This window comes from Pseudonaja textilis, chromosome 2, assembly GCF_049901715.1.
Source record: "Pseudonaja textilis isolate UNSWEBS1 chromosome 2, rPseTex1.2, whole genome shotgun sequence".
Lineage (NCBI taxonomy): Eukaryota > Metazoa > Chordata > Lepidosauria > Squamata > Elapidae > Pseudonaja > Pseudonaja textilis.
In genome coordinates, this window is record NC_141991.1 from 3,152,405 (window position 1) to 3,173,806 (window position 21,402).

At 41.3% G+C, this 21,402-nt stretch overlaps 2 protein-coding genes across 3 annotated transcripts in view; both read left to right on the plus strand.

The window, feature by feature from the left end:
- The first annotated feature begins 1,572 nt into the window (after nucleotides 1-1,572).
- Nucleotides 1,573-21,402, plus strand: part of LOC113452282 (uncharacterized) — a 29,975-nt gene continuing 10,145 nt past the window's right edge. The window contains exons 1-3 of the mRNA XM_087922998.1: nucleotides 1,573-1,639; nucleotides 12,275-14,747; nucleotides 21,030-21,281. Coding sequence (XP_087779124.1) covers nucleotides 12,600-14,747; nucleotides 21,030-21,281 — 2,400 coding nt within the window. The 5' untranslated portion in view covers nucleotides 1,573-1,639; nucleotides 12,275-12,599. The remainder of the gene's footprint in view (nucleotides 1,640-12,274; nucleotides 14,748-21,029; nucleotides 21,282-21,402) is intronic.
- Nucleotides 5,090-21,402, plus strand: part of LOC148126562 (uncharacterized) — a 35,532-nt gene continuing 19,219 nt past the window's right edge. Inside the window, exon 1 of one of the 2 annotated variants that reach the window (XM_087928203.1) lies at nucleotides 5,090-5,239. The gene's annotated coding sequence lies outside the window, so the exon portion shown is untranslated. Of the gene's footprint in view, nucleotides 5,240-20,799; nucleotides 20,901-21,402 lie in introns of those variants that run through there. The other variant, XM_087928206.1, reaches the window with a different exon arrangement.

The following is a 21,402-nucleotide window of genomic DNA, read 5'->3' on the forward strand; positions in this document are numbered from 1 at the left end:
TGAGTCTTCCGGGCTCTGTGCCTCCTGACTTTATTCCCCAGTGATCACCACTTCTTAAGAAAGTCCACTTCCTCACACATCAAATCCGTTAACCCCAAATCTGTAGAATCCACATCCATTTCAGCCTTCTCCAACCAACCTGCAGTTCCAAACCATGGTAAGGGGGCTTTTAAGAAGTGGTTGTGTTCCATGTGGCAGCTTCTTGGGAAGAGCTCAGGCTCACAAACCCATCTATTTGTGTGCGCTCATAATCCCAAACGTCTCCATCAGTCCAAGAGGAAGGGGACCTCCCAGAGCAGAAATGTTTTTTTTCTCTCTCACCATGATCCTTTACATCCTTCTGGTAATCCACCAGCTGGATACAACAATTATTTCCTCCCCATGATGCTTGCAGCAAATGACATCCACTTCAAATGGCTTCTTTTTCTGGGTGTAATATAGATAGTCCTCACTTACCACTTGCCTCCTTTAGTAACCACTCAAGATTATAATGGTATTAAAAAAAAACAGCTTTGCACATAATCCTTGAATTTACAACCATCACATTGTCCCATGATCATATGACAGCCATAACAGATAATCAGAGTTGGAAGGGACCTTGTAAGGTCATCTAGTCCAACCCCCCACCAAAGCAGGACTGACTTTATACCATTTCTGACAAATGGCAGTCCAATCTCTTCTTGAAAGTCTCAAGTGATGGCGCTCCCACAACTTCCGAGGGCAACTTCTGTTCCATTGGTTTATTTTTTCATTTATTTTATCAAGCGATTATAAGATAACAGGTATAAGTATAAACATAGTTATGAATACATGAAATGGATACATATAAGAAAAATGAAAAGGAACAATAGGACAGGGACGGTAGGCAGTAGACAGTCTAAGGTTAAAGTTTTTGAGGTTTGGGGAAGAAACCACAGTCAGGTAGAGTATTCCAGACATTGACCACTCTGTTGCTGGTCCTATTTCCTGCAATCAAGTTTGGTGCGGTTTACTTTGAGTTTGTATCTATTGTGTGCTCTTGTATTGTTGTGGTTGAAGCTGAAGTATTCATTGACAGGTAGGACATTGCAATGTATGATTTTATATACTATACTTAGATCGGACCAAAGGCGGCGTAGTTCTAGATTTTCTAGGTCTAGAATTTCAAGTCCGGTGGCATATTTTGCAACGAGTAGAGGAGTGGAGAACTCTTCTTGTGAAATAATAAATTATGGTTGATTGTTCTCACTGTCAGAAAGTTTCTCCTTATTTCCAGGTTAAATCTGGACTGGTACAGGGTCTCCTGTTTGAGGAGGGGGTTGGAGTAGAAGACCTCCAAGGTCTCTTCCAACTTTGTTATTCTATTAACATAATTTTTTTAAAAAAATACCTTGCAACCGTCTTCGATAGAGACGGAACTACCTGCTTTGTGCCATTAGATGGCGCACTATAGATAAGCAACGCCCGCGCTAGACAAAACTGTCACTACCAATACCGGTAATGGAGGCCAGAGAAGTTGAGATTGCTAGAGAGGACTTGGAGGAGACGAGGAAAGAGAAGAACAGCAGAGGAACTTCCTCTTCCGGCTCTCGGCTGAGAAAATTGAGGCGAGGAGGGTGGATCTCTCTGGTCTTCCCAGGGTCGAAGCGGCAGCTGAAAGGTGAGTTGAGCCCAGGTGGAAGAGAGGTCGGAAGCAAGTAGGGCTTTGTGGGTTTCCTCCGTGGTGTAAAAGCAGAGAAGCAACGAGGCTGAAACATGTCAGCTGCTGCATATTCCTTCTTTCCGCGGGTGGTGCATGCTTTAAAGCTGCTGCCTGTACAAGTTTTGGCTTGTTGGGAGAGTTTAAAAGTCTCCTCCCTGTTAGGGTTGATTCCTTGTAAGTCTGATGGGCGTGTTCTTTTCTTGGCAACAGTGTGAAACTGATCTGCCAGTGCTGTCTTCAGGAGCTTCAGTTTTACTTTCCTATCTAGCAAAGAAACACAGGATTTCCTGGTGGTGCATCGTCCACGTACTAACCTGGCACAACTGCGCTTATCCCAGGACTTCTTTTAAAGTAGCTACTTTAAGCACCGTTTCGGGTTGTTCAGATTTATAGACCACTCAGCTTTCAAAGTTAACAAGTGGTGCTGAAAAAGGGAGACTTACAACTTTTCCTCAAAGTTGTGACCATCAGTTATTTGGAGGTGGGTGGGGGTGGGGGTGGCACTGGCTTGCATTGATGACAGTTGCAGTGTCCCAGAATCATGGACTCACCATTTAGAGCAGGGGTCTCCAAATTTGGCAACTTTAAGACTTGTGGACTTCAACTCCCAGAATTAGCAACTTTAAGACTTGTAGACTTCAACTCCAGCTATGTTGGCTGGAGAATTCTGGGAGTTGTGAAGTCCACAAGTCTTAGAGTTGCCAAGTTTGGAGACCTCTGATTCACAATTGGCTTCCAACAAACCAAACCAACTGGAAATTGACAGGAAGTTGCAAGTCACTGTCATGTGACATGGTTCTGAGCAGACCAAGGTAATTTGCTTAATAACCACAGCCAGGAAAGATATTGTAAGTTGACATGGTTAAATGATCTCATACTTGATGATCACACCATGTAGAAAAGGATGTGCTGGTCCAATGGCTTTTATAAGTTATAATAATAACCTTTATTGTCATTGTACACATATAAAATTCAATTGAAAGTGAGGATTGCCTGAATTGGGATGTCACCAGTGTGGTTGTGGACAGTATTTCTTGCCTTTTTCTTATTTGGAGTGGTGGACTTCCATGGCCAAAAATGGTCCTTTAAATCTTGCTGAAATTCTTTAGGATCATTTTATCAATTAAGCCTCACCCTGTGTCTCTAAAATTAGATCAAAAAGTGTGAGTGCACCCACATGTATGTGTATATGTATAATCTGTCCTCAGCACTTCCAACTATATATGTTGATAACCCTTTCTATGAATTTGTGATCAAACAAGTAAATTTCGTGATTGAATGAATATTTGAGCTTGGATCTCAAAAGACCTTTATGTTGAAAATGAGTGATAATTAACGTAAGAGGTTAACTTTTTGGTGTGTGTTTTTTAATTGTAATGTATGCTTTTTTCTGGTTTTTGCAAATTTGTGCAGCCATTTTATAAACCATAATGAAACTAACTCTTTTATGGTGAAACAAAAGAATGCCAAAGAGAGCACTGAGGAGGACTGAGAATCACAAGCAGCATTAAAATGGAAAGCAAACCAAGGCAGCAATAAAAATCTTACAGTTCCTCTGGAAAGGCTATAAAACTCCTTTTCCCCCTTGCAGGCAATAGACAGGCAAGGAAGAGTAAACTCTTGCTAAGAAAAAAAATATATTAAGCGAGCCTTACCCATTTTGTGTTTCTTGCCACAACTGTTAAGAGAATCACTGCCGTTGTTAACTTAGTAATGCATTTGTAAAGTGAATCTGGCTTTCTCATTGACTTTGCTTATCAGAAGGTGGCAAAAGGTGAATTGCATCTACCTGGGGGGGGGGGGAAGCATGCAGTGGGGATACCCCAAGGCTCTGTCTTAGGCCCAGTATTCTTCAACATGATGTTGGCGAAGGGATAAAAGGGGAACCTACCAATTTGAAGATGACAGAAGGATCTTAACAGACTTGAACATTGGGTCCTTTCCAGAACAATATAATTCAGCAGTGAGAAAAATAAGGTTTTACACTTAAAAAACTAAATGCACATCTATAGAAGAAGTTGTACTTGGCTCAACAGCAGTTAATTGTGAAAGGGGATCTAGGAGTTCCAATGAATAATCACCCCAACTGCCTCCAGTTTTGGTCACCACACTATAGAAAAGATGTTGAGACTCTTGAAAAAGTGCAGAGAAGAGCAACCAGGATGATTAGGGGATTGGAGTCTAAAACATATGAAGAACGGTTTCAGGAACTGGGCTTGGCTAGTCTAGTGAAGAGAAAGACCAGGGGAGACATGATAGCAGTCTTCCAATATTTGAGGGGCTTCCACAGAGAGGAGGGTGGTCAAGCTATTTTCTGAAGCACCTGTAGGCCAGACAAAGGATAATAGATGGAAGCTGAACAAGGAGAGATTTAACCTGGAAATAAGGAAAAACTTTCTGACAGTGAAAACAATTAACCAATGGAACAGAAGTTGCCCTCAGAAGTTTGGGAGTGTCATCACTTGAGACTTTCAAGAAGAGATTGGACTGCCATCTGTCAGAAATGGTGTAGGGTCTCCCGCTTGGACAGGGGGGTTGGATTAGGTGACCTTCAAGGTCCCTTCCAACTCTGACTATCTGCTGCCTGTTAAGTATGAGCTAGCAGTGTGCTGCAGCTGCAGAAAAAAAACCCAATGCAGTCCTAATCTGCATCAACAGAGGGATAGTATCAAGATCACACGAAGTATCAGTACTGCATTATCCCGTACTGGTAAGGCTACACTTGGTATATTGTGTCCAGTTTTGCTCACTGTGATAGAAAAAAGATGATGAGAATCTAGAAAGAGTGCAGAAAAAAAGCCACACACCAAAAATTAGGGACTGAATGCTAAAATACGCTATGAGTAGGGCTAGGGGTGACATAATAGCAATCTTTCAATATTTGAGAGGCTGACACATTTGAGGGGGTTGAGTCAATCTATTATCCAAAGTGCCTGAGGACAGGACAAGAAGTAATAGTTGGAGACTTATCAAAAAGAGATCCAATCTAGAATCAAGGAGAACGGAGAACAATTAGTGAATCCTTGCCTGCAAAAGGTGCTCCATCAGTGGAGGTTTTTAAGAGATTTGACAGCCATTTTGCCTGGAATGATATAGGACTTCCTGTTTAGAGAGTTGGACCCTTCCAACTTTTATTCTGTAACTCGGTAGGAACTTCATGAACTTTTAGGGATCAGTACATAGCTAATATTCACAAGAGAAGTAGTGTCACATTTCACTTGGCTGAGTTGCAGAGTTCGATCGCTAGGAGTCAAAAACGACTAGATAGCGTGTAATCGGTGAAAACGCCTTGCAAACGGGACAGATGTGGGTTTCCCGCCACCGGTCGCGAGATGGCGGTCAGCTAGGCGACATCCATGCCTAGGAAGCAGACAGTGTAAATAGCACCAGCTGTGTTTGGGTTTAAAGGAGTTAAAACCATCGAGTACCGTATTGCTAGAAAGAATGGGAGGAGAGGAGCAGCGCAGAGGAACTTCCTCTACTGGATCATTCATGGGAGGAAGGTGGTGTGCGGAGCGGCTTTTGTGCTCTTCCCAGGGTCGAAGCAGCAGCTGGCAGGTGAGTTGAGGAGAGGTTGGAGGAGAGGTTGGGAGCAAGTAGGACTGTTTGGTTTCTTCCACGGCGTAGAATCCGAGGGTAGAGAATAGAATATAGAATAACAGGCGCAAAGGTGTTTTTTTTTTTTTCTTCAAGAGGCAACTGGACTTTCTGGTTTTTCTTTGAAGAAGTTTTGCTTGTCATCCAGGAAGCTCAGTGTCTTCAAAGAAAAACCAGAAAGTCCAGTTGCCTCTTGAAAAAAAAAAAAGCACCTTTGAAAACGATGACCTAGATCAGTGGTAGGGAAACTTGGCTCTTCTATCACTTATGGACTTCAACTCCCAGAATTCCTGAGTGAGCCATAAAAAAAAGCCATAAAATCTCTGGCCTACTGGTTTTTCAGTTGTGGTGGAAATCAATTTTTGACTTGAATGGGATTGTTTAATATACAAATGTAGGACATATTCTTTATATATATATTTATATGTCCTACATTTGTATATTAAATAGTCCCATTCAAGTCAAAAATTGATTTCCCCCACAACTGAAAAACCAGTAGGCCAGGGATGGGGAGCCTTGTATGGCTCACTCAGGTATTCTGGGAGTTGAAGTCCATAAGTGATAGAAGAGCCAAGTTTCCCTACCCCTGACCTAGATGGTCGAGGATCTCCCTAGAAATAGAATAAAAGAGTTGAGAGGGACCTTTGAGGTCATCTCATCCGGCTCCCTGCTTGAGCAGGAGCCCTTATACCATTTCAGACAAATGGCTGTCCAGTCTCCTCTTCAAAGCCTCCAGTGATGGAGCACCCACAACTTCTGAAGGCCATCCATTCCACGGATCAACTGTTCTCACTATCAGGAAATTTACCCTTGTTTCTAGGTTGATTCTCTCCTTGCTTAGTTTCTATCCATTGTTTCTTGTTTGGCCTTCTGGTGCTTTGGAAAATAATTTGACCCCGTCGTCTTTGTGGCAGCCCCTCAAATCTTGGAATATTCATAGCGTGTCACCCTTCATACTTCTTTTCACTCGACTAGACATGCTCATTTCCTGCCACCGTTCGTCATATGTTTTATCCTCTACTCCCAATCATGTTTGTTGCCCTTTCATTTCTCTGTTAGTAAGTACAGGTAGTCCTCAACTTAACAACAGTTCATTTAGCGACCAGAGGTACAACAGTGCTGAAAAAAGTGACTTATGACCATTTTTCACACTTAATAGCCATTGTAGCGTTCCCATAGTTACATGACTTACATTCAGATGCTTGACTTTTATGACGGTTGCAGTGTCCTGGAGTCATTTTGTCACCACCTGACAAGCAAAGTCAATGGGGAAACCAGATTCACTTAAGAACCATGTTACTATTTTAAGAACGGCAGTCGTTCACTTATCAAATGTGGAGAGAAAAGTTTTAAAATGAGGCAAAACTCAATAAGTTTCTCAGCGACTGAAATTTTGGGCTTGATTGTGGTTGTAAGTTGAGGGCTACCTGTATTAAGTCCAGTATAGCTGACCCTCTAATTCCCTCCTCCCATGACAGAGTTGTCAGGTTCAACAGGAACATTTAAGAAGACATTTAAGAGGGCAGCAATTTGGAATGGTATAAGGTAGAGGGCTCCAAACTTGGCAACTTTAAGACTTGTGGACTTCAACTCCCAGAATTCTGGTATAAGTTCTCCAGCCTGAACAGGGGATTTGATTAGAAGACCTGCAAGGTCCATTCCAATTCTGTTCTGTTATAGACCTCCTGTTTTTTTTGGTAATAATATTGGACTAATCTGCCATTTTATCAACATATAAAATATAGAAATATAAAGAAAAATGAAATAATTGTAAAATAAGGGAGGAAAAGGGGAAGAGAGAAAAATGCAGGATTAAGGGGAAAAGAAAAAGAAAAGTATTGACTTTTGACTCCTTTTAGTGCAGTAGAATGAGGTACTAATATAAAACCTCAATTTTTTAATTTCATATAATAATGTATAGTAGCTATTTCTCTAACAAACAAACTTGCTGTATTTAATTAAAAAAAAATCCTAAAATCAGAGTTTCATTTTTTTCTATCTCAAGGACAAAATCCAAAAGCAGTTTCTACATAGAATCAAAATTAATTGTGTTTTCTTTAATCAAAGCTGTCATTTATCCATCTCTGTTAACTCCATCAACTTTTGCAGTCATGGTCCATTGTGAGAATCAAAGTATCCTTCCATTTTTGTGCATAAAGTATTTTGCTGCCATTAACATATAGAATAATATCAAAGTTCCAATATTTTTTCAAGTTCTTTATCCATTAAGCCTAAAATAAAACATTCTGGTTTTATCTTTATACTCACTTTTAGAATCTTAGCAGGGGTGGGATTCTACTGGTTCTGTCTGGCTCTGTAGAACCAGTAGCTCTGAAGAGCAGCAGACATAGAACCGGTTCTGAGTCATCTGCTGATGTTTTGGCTCACCCGGGCTCTTACTTGACCTTTATTTCCTGCTTTTTCAAGCTCAGCTGCCATCCAAGGCACAGCTGCAGTTCAAAAAGCAGGAAAAAAGTGCTGTTTCAAACATTGCTTCTCTGCACTCAGCGCTGCTCAGCTGTCCAGGCAGCAAGCTGATGACGATTTACAGGCGCACACACAGCGTGCAGGGAAGCACATCATAAATCAACAAACCTCGTAAATCACCGAACCGGTAGTTAACCCTGTCGGATCCCACCTCTGAATCTTAGGTATTAAGATGTGAATCCAATATTTCTTTGCTTTGTCCGTTATAAATGATAATGTAATATAGAACAACAGAGTTGGAAGGGGTCTTGGAAGTCGCTTAGTCCAAATCCTGCTCGAGCAGGAGAGTCTATGCCAGTAGTGGCTAACCTTTTTCGGTTCCCGTGCTGATAATTGCGCTTGTTCACACTTGCGCACATTCACGTGCCAGCATCCAGAAGGCAATGTGTGCTGGGGGGCCCACATCCCCTGCGCATGCGTGTGCGATTTCCCCCTCGCATGCCACGTGTCTTTGCAAATGCACACACGATTCCCCCTTGCGGCTGCCATGCGCACATGATCCCCCCCTTGCGTGCAGTGTGTCTGCGCATGTATGCATGATCCCCTCACGCACAGTGCATCCCTGTGCATGTGTGCACATCTCCCACGCACCTCCCTCCACGCCCCTGTGCATGCGTGCCAGATACCCAATAATCAGCTGTCAGGCGGCGGCATGTGCAGTGGGGCTCTTCCAAGCAACCTCTCACATGCCAGAGGAAATGGCTCTGTGTGCCACTTCCAGCACGCATGGCATAAGTTTGCCAACACGGGTCTGTACCATTTCAGACAAATGGCTGTCTAGTCTCTTCTGAACACCCTCCAGTGATGAAGCACCCACAACTTCTGAAGGCAAGTTGTTTCAGTGGTTAATTGTTAATCACAGTTACAAAGTTTCTCTTTAAATTCCAGGTTGCTTCTTTCCTTGATTAATTACTAACCATTTCTTCTTGTCTTGCCCTCTGGTGCTTTTGAAAATAATTTAGATCCCATATACTTGTGTCAGAACCTGAAATACTGGAATACTGCTATAATATCTCCCTAGTCCTTCTTTTCACTAGACTAGGCATACTCAATTCCTGCAATCATTCTTCACATGTTTTAGTCTTTAGGCCCCCTAATCAGTTTCGTTACTCTTTTCTGAATTTTTTTCCAGAGTCTCAACATTTGTTTTGTATTGTGGTGACCAAAACTGAATGCAGTGTTCCAAGTGTGGGTGAGATTAGATTCTGGTTATAACTTGGTTTTGCTTTTACTGTTTCCAGATTTGTTGCTTGATTATTTTTTCCAAGATCTTCCCTGATAATGATGTCAGGCTGATTTGTCTATAGTTTCCTGGATTTTTTTTTTCTTTTCAGGATCCAATCTGGGTCAGTCACTGAGATCGGAGGTTTTATCTTCCAAGCTTTCGGAGTAATGCTAGAGCCCATCTTCAGGGAACATCTCTCCAGCAGAGTGTGTGTGTGTGTGTTTTAGAATATTCACATCAACTGGTAGTTTCCCAGTGCTCCAACAACTTTGAAAGATGTGTCTCAGAGTTTCTGAGATCATGTCTGCTAGTTCCTTCAGTATTTTTGCTTATTTTAATTTGCATTTCTATCCTGTCTTTTATGGTTTTGTCTTTGATGTTGGTTTGTATTTTCTTTTGAGTGAAGACAGATGCAAACAATGAATTAAGCAGTTCTGCCTTCTCTCTACTGCCCGCTATTTCCTTGCTCTCATCTCCCATTAGGGGACCGATTGTTTCTTTGACTTTTTCCTTGTTTTTTTATGTATCGAAAGAAGCTTTTAAAATTGTTTTTGATATTTGTTGCAAGTCTTACTTCATTCTGACCCTTAGCTTTCCTAACTTTATCCTTGCAGATTCAGGCTATTTGTTGGTATTCTGCTTTTGTTATTTGTCCTCTTTCCATTTTTTTGTACTTACCCTTTTCTTTCTTACAGTTGATTTGAGATTTCTTTGTGCAACCATGCTGGGTTTTTTTTCTTGGTTTTCTTGTTTTTCTTTTTCAATGGTATTGAGCTGGACTGTGCTTTTATAACCATATTTTTCAGGGTTTTCCAAGCTTCTTGAGTTGATTTCCCTTTTTAAGATTTCCATCCATGGGATCCTTCCCAAGATCTCTCTGTATTTGTTAAAGTCAGCTCTTTTAAATTCTAAGACTCGGGTTTATTATGTTTTGTTGCTTGTGTTTTATATTGAATTCTAATATGATCACTCTCCCCCAAAGTTCTGGCAAGTTCAACTCCCTCTATCATTTCTTCTCTATTGGTAAGAATAGGTTCCAGTATAGCTGTCCCACTAGTTGCCTCCTCTACCTTTTGGGTGACACAGTTGTCAGCTAGGTTGGTTAGGAACCTATTCAATTTCCAACTTGTTGCTGAGTTTTTCACCCAGTTGATATCAGGGTAGTTAAATCCCCCCTTTACTGCAGTGTGTTTCTTATTTGATTATTTGATTATTTGATTTGAAGTTTGTGTATTTCTTCTGCTTGATTGGATGGCCTGTAGTATACACCTATCACAATGTTGTTCTTTTTTCCTTTTATGTTGACCCATATGCATTCTAGAAGTCTTTCATTTGTGCATCTCGGTAGAAACGTAGTGACCTCTAACATATAATGCAAGTCTACCTCCTCTTTTGTTAGGTCTGTTTCTTTTGCATCATTTGTATCCTTCTATTAGTACATTTCAGTCATGTTATTAATTTTATGATTAAAAGTTCCTTCTTTACATTTATATTTCCAACATTTATTTGTGCTGCCTTTATGGATTCTTGACAATTTGTTCAGTGTCAGATGCCAACAGTATAGCATCTTATAAAAATGGTTCTTTTGAATTGTATTTTAATGTGAATTTTAGACCTTTCATCCACATATTCTCCCATTATTCAAGTATTATATTATATCCAAAATTTTTTGCTTACCGAATCATACAATGCTTTACATACTCATTCCCCAAGTTCAAGTTCAATAACAATTTATAAGTCTTTGTAACAATATACTCATCATTACCACACAATAGGATTTCTAATTCATTTTTTTGCAAATTCAAGTCTATATCCCTTTTTTGTCTAGTTTAAATGTTTCTTTCAATTGTAAATATGTAAACCAATGGGAAATACATCATTCTGATTCCAACTACTCTGTAGACCTGAGGATAGGGTCGCCATAATAGAAAGCTACCTGTGTTTCCCCCCAAATAAGACTCTGTCTTATTTTATTTTATTTTGCCACCAAAAAAGGCACCAGGTCTTTTTTTTTGGGGGGGGGGGTTATCCACTGACTCACCTCACTTGCGTGCATAGCCCCCAGCCTCCTTTTCATTATTAGAGCCCTTCAGGAAATTCTTTGGCTTCAGATAGTTTCAGCCAGGCCTCGCACACCTCGGCCCATTTCTTCTGCAGCGAGCAAGGCTTTCCTGAAGGCCTCTGTCACCGATAACAGCTCTGGATCGATTTGAAGCTCTTTTATCGGCGAAAGAGACCTTCAGGAAAGCCTTGCTGTCTGCAGAAGAAATGGGCCGAGGTGTGTGAGGCCTGGCTGCAACTATCTGAAGGTAAGTAGTAGGGCAGCTCCAGCACCACCCCATCCCCACCCAAGCTTAATTTTTACCTGTGCACCCTAGAGTGGGTGGGGTCTTAATTAGGGCTTATTTTGGGGATAGGGCTTAGATTGGGCACACATGTAAAAATCAAGCTAGGACGTACTTTCTGAGGAGATTGTATTTTCGGGGAACCACATTATTTGACCACAAGTCTACCAGTCTGGCCTTGCCGCTATTCCTTTTCTTAAAAAAACCTTCCCAGAGGAAATACCCCAAAAGGCATCATTGCGGAAAACCTTGCTTTATATTTATTCCAAACTCTTAGGATTGCATGTTTTAAAAAGTTATTATTAAAATCAAAATTGGCTTTAATCTTATCAATCCATAAATAGCCATGCCTTCCAAATCTTAACTCATGGCCCTATAGCTCAAGTAACCTCTTAATTTGGAGAATCACCCACTCTTTTTGCCAGCCAAAACAACAAGCATCAAAATACAATTACAAATCTGGTAATCCCAAACCTTCCTCTTTCTTTAGTGTCTTGCGATAATTTATGTTTAATTATTTTTCCCCTTGCCATATAAACTTACAGATGTCTATATGCCATTGTTTAAATGGAGTATCAGTTACAGGTTTTGGTAAAGTCTGCAACAGAAAAACATCTTTGGTAAAACATTTATCTTAATTACAGAGATTCTACCCAATAATTGCAGTGCTAAGAATTTGTGATCCAATTCAACAAGTTTATTTCATGATTGAATCAATATTCGAACTTGAATCTCAGTAATCAATCAAGCAATTGTATTTCGATGCTTAATATACCACAGGACATACATAGGAAATAATCATAATTAATGTAAAAGGTTATTATACCATTGTGATATGTTTGCTATGTACTTGTATTGTATACTTTTATTTATTTTCGTCACACATTCTACAACCATTTTATAAACAATTAATGTTACATTTTTATTTGAATCTTACAGAAAAAGAAGATGCCAATAAGAGTCCTCCGGACAATTGAGAATAACAAGCAACTTTGAAAAGCAAAGCAAATCAATCCAGAAATCAAAATATTTTCCATTTCCTTCGGAAAAACACACAATTCTTCTCCTTCCCCAGGAGGAGATAGACAAAAGAGAGAAAAGCAAGAGAGATTTCAAGCTGGAATAGAGTAGAGTACCCGGAACGCAAGGAAGCATTACATGAAAAGTGAAGGGAGATTATTTTTCCATTTAGGAAAAGAGAGAAATATCTGGAAGTCACTGGGAAGGAAAAGGTCAATTGAGAAGCCACATAGGGCAGACAGTAATGGAGGCTTCACCCTGTGAGGAAGAAAACAATAGCTTGAATCAAAGCTCCATCAAACAAGGATCACACATATTTTTGACCTCTTCAAGAATATCAGTGTTGAAAAAGTTCCCTAGATCTGCCTATTATGGGAAAAGAACAACAGATTGCAAATCAGAGCTGATTATCGACAACACGATCCACTCTGGAGAACAGCCATTCAAGTTATCTGAATGTGACAAAATCTTTGACCAGAACAGCTCCCTTGAGGATCATGGAAGGACCCACACAGGAGAGATGCCCTACAAGTGCTCCGAATGTGGTAAATGCTTTAGCGAAAATGGCAAATTGGAGATACATCAGAAGATTCACATCAGGGAGAAACTCTATGACTGTCCTATTTGTGGGAAAAGTTTTATGGCAAATTCCCACCTGGTGATACATCAGAAGACTCACATTGGAGAGAAACCCTTTGAATGTGCTGATTGTGGGAAAAGTTTCAGTCAGAAATCTAGCTTGATGAAACACCAGAGGACTCACACAGAAGAGAAACCTTTTGAATATCCTGGTTGTAGTAACAGTTTTGATCCGAATTCCCACCTGGTGATATACCACAGGACGTACACAGGAAAGAAAACATATGTGTGTCCTGATTGTGGGAAAAGTTTTACAGCAAATTCCCACCTGGTGATACACCAGAGGACTCACACAGGAGAGAAACCCTTTGAATGTCCTGATTGTGGGAAACGTTTCAGTCAGAAATCTAGTATGATGAAACACCAGAGGATTCACACAGAAGAGAAATCACTTGAATACCCTGATTGTAGTAAAAGTTTTGATCCGAATTCCAATCTGATGATACGCCACAGGACGTACACAGGAAAGAAATCATATGTGTGTTCTGATTGTGGGAAAGGTTTCATTGCAAATTCACACCTGATTATACACCAGAGGACTCACACAGGAGAGAAACCTTTTGAATGTGCTGATTGTGGGAAACGTTTCAGTCAGAATTCCAGCCTGTTGAAACATCAGAGGACCCACACAGGAGAAAAACCATTTGAATGTCCTGATTGTGGGAAAAGTTTTAGTTTGAATTCCAATCTGGTGATACACCAGAGGATTCACACAGGAGAGAAACCCTTTGAATGTCCTGATTGTGGGAAAAGTTTCAGTCAGAATTCCCATTTGGTGATTCACCAGAGGACTCATACAGGAGAGAAACCATATGAATGTCTTGATTGCGGGAAATGCTTCAGTAAGAATTCCAACTTGGTGAAACACCAGAGGATTCACACAAGAGAGAAACCTTTTGAATGTTCAGATTGTGGAAAAAGTTTCAGTCTGAATTCTGATCTGGTGATACACCAGAGGACTCACAGAGGAGAAAAACCCTATGAGTGTCCAGAGTGTGGGAAAACTTTCAGTTATCGTTCTGATCTGATGAAACACCAGAGGACTCACACAGGAGAAAAACCATATGAGTGTCTAGAGTGTGGTAAATGTTTCAGTTACAGTTCTGACCTGGTGAAACACCAGAGGACTCACACAGGAGAGAAACCCTTTGAATGTCCTGATTGTGGGAAAAGTTTCAGTCAGAATTCCAACCTGGTGAAACACCAGAGGACTCACACGGGAGAGAAACCCTTTGAATGTCCTGATTGTGGAAAAACTTTCAGTCTAAATTTCAACCTGGTGAAACACCAGAGGACTCACACAGGAGATAAACCGTATGAGTGTCCAGATTGTGGAAAAAGTTTCAGTCACTGTTCTGACCTGGCAATACACCAGAGGAGTCACACGGGAGAGAAACCCTTTGAATGTCCTGATTGTGGGAAAGGTTTCAGTCAGAATTCCAACCTGGTGAGACACCAGAGGATTCACACAGGAGAGAAACCCTTTGAATGTCCTGATTGTGGAAAACTTTTCAGTCAGAATTCCAGCCTGGTGATTCATCAGAGGACTCACACAGGAGAGAAACCGTATGAGTGTCCGGATTGTGGGAAAGATTTTAGTAGTAGGTCTAGTCTTCTAAGTCATGTAGGTTTACACACAGGGGAGAAACCTTTCAGATGTCCAGTCTGTGGACGGTACTTCAGACATAAATCGTCCTTTATTGCACACAAGGAAATCCATATGAGGCAAACGTTGATGAGTTTAGAAAAGGCTTAAATTTCATTTTTGGATTTTGAATTGGGAGTGTAGCTGAGAAATTAACTATTTGAATACTGGCCTAATTCTTTTTAGTCAACATCTCTCCAGGGTTAGATTTGTAGGTGGAGAGGGAAAAAATGGAAAAAGCTACTTTCATAAAGGCTAACCCCCTTTTCACTTTTCAGCAAAAGTTACTATTATGTTTCCTTTTGCAGAAGTTGTGGAAGTCCTCAAAAAGGGTTTTGCTTAGTGGAGGGGTTGTTGTTGTTGTTGTTTTGGTATATTGATTTTGGAATTTCCACATGTCAAGTTTCAGCCTTCTTTCTTGGTATCCTCCATATTTTGTCCTAGACATACAAATGTAATGGGAGCTGCTAATTAGGATTGCATTTTCCAATGGCTGTTATGCAAGAGTGCTTTAGTTAACTACCCCACTCCCTGATCTCTGTGATGCGGCCATGGGACAAATGTGGGAGTCGCTAAGCAAAACACTGGCTACCTCAGGACTGTGGGAAGTTCTTCGAGGCCTAACACAGGCCCAGGCTTGCCTTCCTGCATTACCCTCAGAGACATCCTGTGCTCTGATTCCCAACCCTTAGTCACCCCTTGCCTTTGCCTCCCCAAAATGCTCCTATCAGGTCTTGCCCTCCCCCATAGAGTCCCCTCAGGCATTTCCCCATTTCCACTGATTAGTTATTCTGACAGGAGATTTGTCCTTAATTCTAGGTTGGATCTCTTTCTGATAAGTCTCCCTCTGTTACTTATTGTCCATCGCTTAGATGCTTTAGAGAATAGATCGACCCCCTCTTTTCTGTGCCATCCATTCAAATATTGAAAGACTGCTAATCACCCTCGGCCTTTCTCTGTGTTAGATTAGATATATCCAGTTCCTGCAACTGTTCATCTTATGTTTTACCCCACAGTCCCCTAATTATCTTCGTTGCCCTTCTCTGCACTTTTTCTAGAGTCGCAACCTCTTTTCTGTATCATAGTGCCCAAACATGGATGCAATATTCCAAATGTAGACTTATCAGTGCAATATAATGCAATACGGACACTTCATATGATCTTGATACTGTTCCACTGCTGATGGCAGATTAGGACTGCATTGGCTTTTTCTGCAGCTGCAGCACACTGCTAGCTCATACTTAGGTGAGTTGTCCATTGTAGATCCCTCTCATTTACTGCTGTTGAGTGGGGTCAAAGTCAAGGTCCTTGTTTTAAAACTGGAGAGCTATTGGGACCAAATATTCATCTGAATGTTCATAACTTTCTTTTTCCTGTATTCTATGCCAAGGAACTTTTTAAAACTTATTTTTAATTCGGTACTTCATTTTGTGTGGAACATTTGTAGGACATGCCCTTGGCATTAAACTTACTGAGCAGTTTTACATTAAAAATGATTGATCCGGACACTGGTTTATCCTTTCAAAGCGCCTCGGGAAAATGGATCTTTGTCCTCCCTTTAAAAAGCCCAGTCAAAATACCATCAGGAAGGCTGAAGTTAATAGGTGCTGAACTGCCCCAAGATGTACTTTATGTTAAAGTACTTTTGGAAATCTTCACGGAAAGTGAAAGGTATAAAAGTGAAAGTGGAGAGACTCAGAGAACCTACCTCATGCCTACTTTCAGACATGAAATTGGGAGGAAAATGAAAATCGGACAGGGAAAATTGTAATGGAATAGCTAGAGGAAGCAGGACTGTCTTATAAAATGGCTCTATACAGTATTTTATGCAACAACTGAACCCTCCGTGGGGGTGGTGCTGTTCAGTTAGTGGGGCAGAGATAAACAGGGATGCAGCAATGATCAAAAAGGGAATTTGGGCACGTAAGAGAGGCAAATTCAATGATCAGAGATTCGTTAATAAATAATTGGATCAAAGTCAAAAAGAAACACAACATAAAAATCCCAACCTGGCTATCTACAATGGAAGCAACGACCCATCCAAACAATTTAAGATTTGAATAAAATGTTAAAATACAAAGACCTACTAGATATTCACAGGAACTTAAAAACAATACAAGACCTCCAAGAACAAGGGCTACGAGTAGACTGGTGGGCTTATCTCCAAATACAAAGCTGATATAAAAAAGACGTAAAGGATTACGGAATATACCTAAAACCACAACAATGAGACAAAATCTTATTAGGCCCAGATAAAAAAATATTACTGAAATATATAAATATCTTTTGGAAGTAGAATTGAAGGAAGAAGTAGTGAAAGGATGCATGATTGCATAGGGCCAAAATATTTGACACAAGATAAAATTATCAGATTGGGAGACCATATGGAACAGAAATCACCAATTAACAAAATCAGCAGCATATAAAGAAAATGCATATAAAATGTTCTATAGGTGGCACTTACCCACTTTGAGATTAGCAAAAATGTTCCCCAAAATGAGTCCCATATGTTGGAAATGCAAAAAAAAAGAGGGAACATACTATCATGCCCAGAGGCTCGAAAATATTGACTTAAAATCAAGGAATGGTTACAGGAAATTATTAACAAGCAATTAGAGCTAGAACCGGAACTCTTCCTATTGGGGATTTTTAAAAAGAAATATGTAAAGAGCACAAAATACTTATTAATATACATATTAACTGCTGCCAGGATCTCCTTTGCTCAATGTTGGAAACAGCCATCCATACCCTCAGAGAAACTTCTACAAAAAGTTATGAGCTGTGCAGAAATGGATAAGTTAACGCTGAGTTTAAAAGATAAAGAGGCTTCGATATTTTATAAAGCGTGGGAACAATGGTATAATTGGATAGAACGGAGATAAAGATAGGTAGCTATCAAATATAAGTAATAGATAAGAATGTAATCACGCATAGATTAGCACCTGTAAATAATGCATGAATTGTTATAAGATAAGCACTACATATTGCTGTTGTTGAGTAATATACTTTTTATGTTTTTAATTTAATAAAAGTCTAATAAAGTTTACTAAAAAGAAGCAAATTCAGGTGCTCCATCTCCAAGTAAGTCCACCTGGACAGGGCTGCCCATTGGCCAAGCCTGGGACACCTCTCAGGTCTCTGTCACCTGCCTTCAGATGCCACTGACTGGTCTCCTCCTGACGCAAATCACACCTTCGGAGAGGGGCCCTTCAGCCTCCTTCACTATTTTTCCCCTGATCTCAGATTTCCCCAAGTCCTCTCCAAACACTAGGGAGCTGATCCAGGGAAACATTCAGCAACAGGGAAACATGGGAACAACATTTCTGGGAGGCTACAGCAAGCTGGTGCAGATATTAAAAATGTATTACTGGTAGTTCTTGACTTACGACCACAGTTGAGCCCCAAATTTCTGTTGCTGTTAAGTGAGTTTTGCTCCATCTTGCCCCAGGTATTAAGTGACCCACTGCAGTTCTTAAGAATATAGTTGTTAAGTGAATCTGGCTTCCCCACTGACTTTGGTTGTCCCCAGAAGGTCACAAAACATATCACATGACTCCCAAGACACCGCAGCCATCTTAACCAGTTGCCTAAGCATTCGAATTTTGATCACATGACCCTGAGCATGCTAAGTCCTAAGTGTGAAAAACTGCAATAAGTCACTTTTTCTTCAGTGTGGTTGTAACTTTGGTCCCTGAATGAATACTTGTAAGTTGAGGACTACTATAAATAAAGATAGGAATGTTTTCTATGCCCTCTTGAATTCCTCAATGAGAAAATATATAAAATATAGGTTGTTTTTTTTAAAAAAAAATTCAGATTCCTCCGTGGACTAGAGCTTAGGGCCAAAAGCTGAACTGGCCTCTTAACTCTAGTAGTTAGATCATCATCACATCCACAGCATTTTGGGTCTGCATCCAGAGTAGTGCTGTACGTACGGTGTTCCTCTAGGAAGGTTAGCCAGCTTATCAACTGGCCGTATCATTCGGCGGGATATTTTTTTTCCTTTGCTTTTCACTTGAGAAGACCCCCGACATTCCTTGGTTCCTGGGTAAACTATCATGCCACAAAAAGTTTCTGTTTCTTTCTGCCTTAATTCTTTCCTTCAGGATTTATTTTGTGAATTTGCATATTATCCTCAACAGGCAACAACTTTTGGGGCTAGAATTTCAGTCACTAAGCAAGCAATGCATTTGTGAAGTGAGTCATCACTTGACCCCATTTTATGTCCATTTTTACTGTGATTGTTAAACCAACCACATGTCATTAAGGAAATGTGTAGTCCTATGTTATTGGAAGTCGGCTGGGAAGCTTGACTGTTTAATGGGTCTTTTTGGATTTCTTTGTGAAGTACTAGCCTGAAAGGGCGCAAAAGCCCAGATCCCTTTGTCTCGCTCTGTGCTTCCTCCTGGCCTTCAGCCTGTTCTGGTCACTCACCCGGGTGCTTCCACATGCCCAGGTCAGTTCACCTCCTTTGTCCTTCTGTGGATCCATTTGCCTCCCTTTTTTTTCTGGTGTGCCTGGCGCTCCTCTCAGGCCATTGTCTCGCTCACTCGTCTGGATCACCTCCTCTCTCTCTCTCTCTCTCTCTCTCTCTCCATTCTCTTTAGATCAGCTTTGCTTTTTCTCTCTGGATCAATTTCATCCTTTTTCCTCCACTTCTCTCTCCCTCAGGCCTTCCCCTCCTCAGATGCAGCCCTTCCCAGCAGGTTGGGGGCAGGGCAGGCTGATAACCCCTGCCCCACCTCCTTGGGCCTCTTCTTGCTTTGCCTCCTTCTCTGCTGGTCTCCCTTTCCTTTTCCCCTCTCTTCTCCCCCTCACACCATGCGGCCAGCTGGCTCTCCCTACTTACTACATTTGTAAAGGAGCCGTTCCATTTGTTTTCCTCTTGTGGTTACTTTTTCCTTTAAAGCCCTATTTTGCCACAGTAAAGTTTGAGATTTATGAGCAAGCTGGCAACAGAAATCCTGAGAGTAGAGTGCTTCTCCCAAGTGCTCCTCTTTGTGACGCTACAAGCTATAAACAGTAGGGAGCTTCATTGCCGAGTTAGCAACGAAACAGAGATGCCAGTAGGTACTGGGATGAAAATACATAACAGTTGCTTGAAACTTCCCTTAGCACTAAACAGTTAAATGTGTTTGAAATAAGATTCAATTCAATTCAAAGAACATTGAATTGCTAACTAGGGCATACAAAACCTTTGCCAGATCAATTCTTGAATACAGCTTGTCCACCTGGAACCCACACTGTATATCGGACCTTAACATGATTGAGCAGGTTCAAAGGTATTTCCACTCCTCTACTCACAATAGAATTCCCTATGCCTCCAAGCTTGAAATTCTGGACTTGGACAATCTGGAACTGTACCGCCTGCAGTCCGATCTAAGCATAGGACACAGAATTGTCTGCTACAACGTCTTGCCTGTCAATGACTTCTTCAGCTTCAACCACAATAATACACAGGCCAAATGATCGATACAAACTCAAGGCAAACCGCTTCAAACTCGATTGCAGAAAATACGGCTTCAGCAACAGAGTGGTCAATGCCTGGAACACCCGTTGTTACAGCCTCAACCCCTCACAGCTTCAATCTCAAACTGTATAGTGGACCTCTTAAGAGGTCCTTAAAGGGGGCGTGCATAAGCGCACCAGCTTGCCTACCGTCCCTGTCTTACTGTCCCCATTTATCTGTATTTATTCCTTTTGTTCATCTTTATTTAGATAATACGCGTTATCTTGTATATGTTTGACAAACAAATTAAATAAACGTTGCTGCCAACCAAACAGGAAGGGGTCACTATAGCTTGCGGCCCCCCTCTTATTTTTCAGGATCCCTCTCCCAGTTGAAATCTCTGAAAATGACTGCAAATGCTGATAGCAGTTAGGAAAAGAAGTCACATGACATTCCCTCAATTATCTGATCTAAACTAAAGCATAGTGGTGGCATCCGAATTGCTCCTGTGCCTAATTTCATTTTACCCCTGGGGAACATGTAATTATATTGGTGGAAAGGGAGAGTGAAGTGAACGCGGCTTCATTTAAGATGAAAGCCTTTAAAAACAAGAAATGGACAAGGGATTCTCCATATTTTGGGGAGGAGAGCTGTGTGAGTCTAATCGGATGACCCAGAAGGGCACTTTTGCAGACTCGGTGAATGACTCCTTTTAATGCAATCTCTTAGAAGAGATGCTACCAAGACTCATCGCGACATACTGCATGAGGTTAGACGCAAATCGCAGCGTCCCAAAGCCGGGGTGAAGGACGGTGGGCGTTGTAGTTCAACCACATCGCCAGGACTTTCTCGCCCGTCTTTAATAGCGACGCGTTCCCAATTTGCCATTCGCATATGCAAGTATATCTTTTTCAATCTTGACCCTTATTGGGATCGTTTAGCTTTCCCTTTTGCTGGGCCCGGCTGGAAAACGTCGGTCTTGCTCGGCGGCTTTCAGCGAAGGGGTTAAACGCAGACAACTTTTGCGCCTACCAAGCAAGGAGGCAGGAAAGCGGGGCTGGGATTCCCAGCTTCTCTCCCCTCCCTCCCGCTCCCCTTCCTGGTCTCCCGACGTTTCCTACGCCGCGGCCGCAGGAGGGGAGCCAGATGGGCTAGGAGGCTGCGTGGCGGGGAGGGAACCGGGGGATCCCCAGGTGCGGGAAGGGAGGAGGGATTCCTTGGGGAAGGGAAGGAGAACCAGGTGGGGTTTCCCCAGTTGCGCCCCTTCCGAGTCCCCGTCTTTCCTTGCAAAGTTTTCTGCTCCGTGGGGACTGT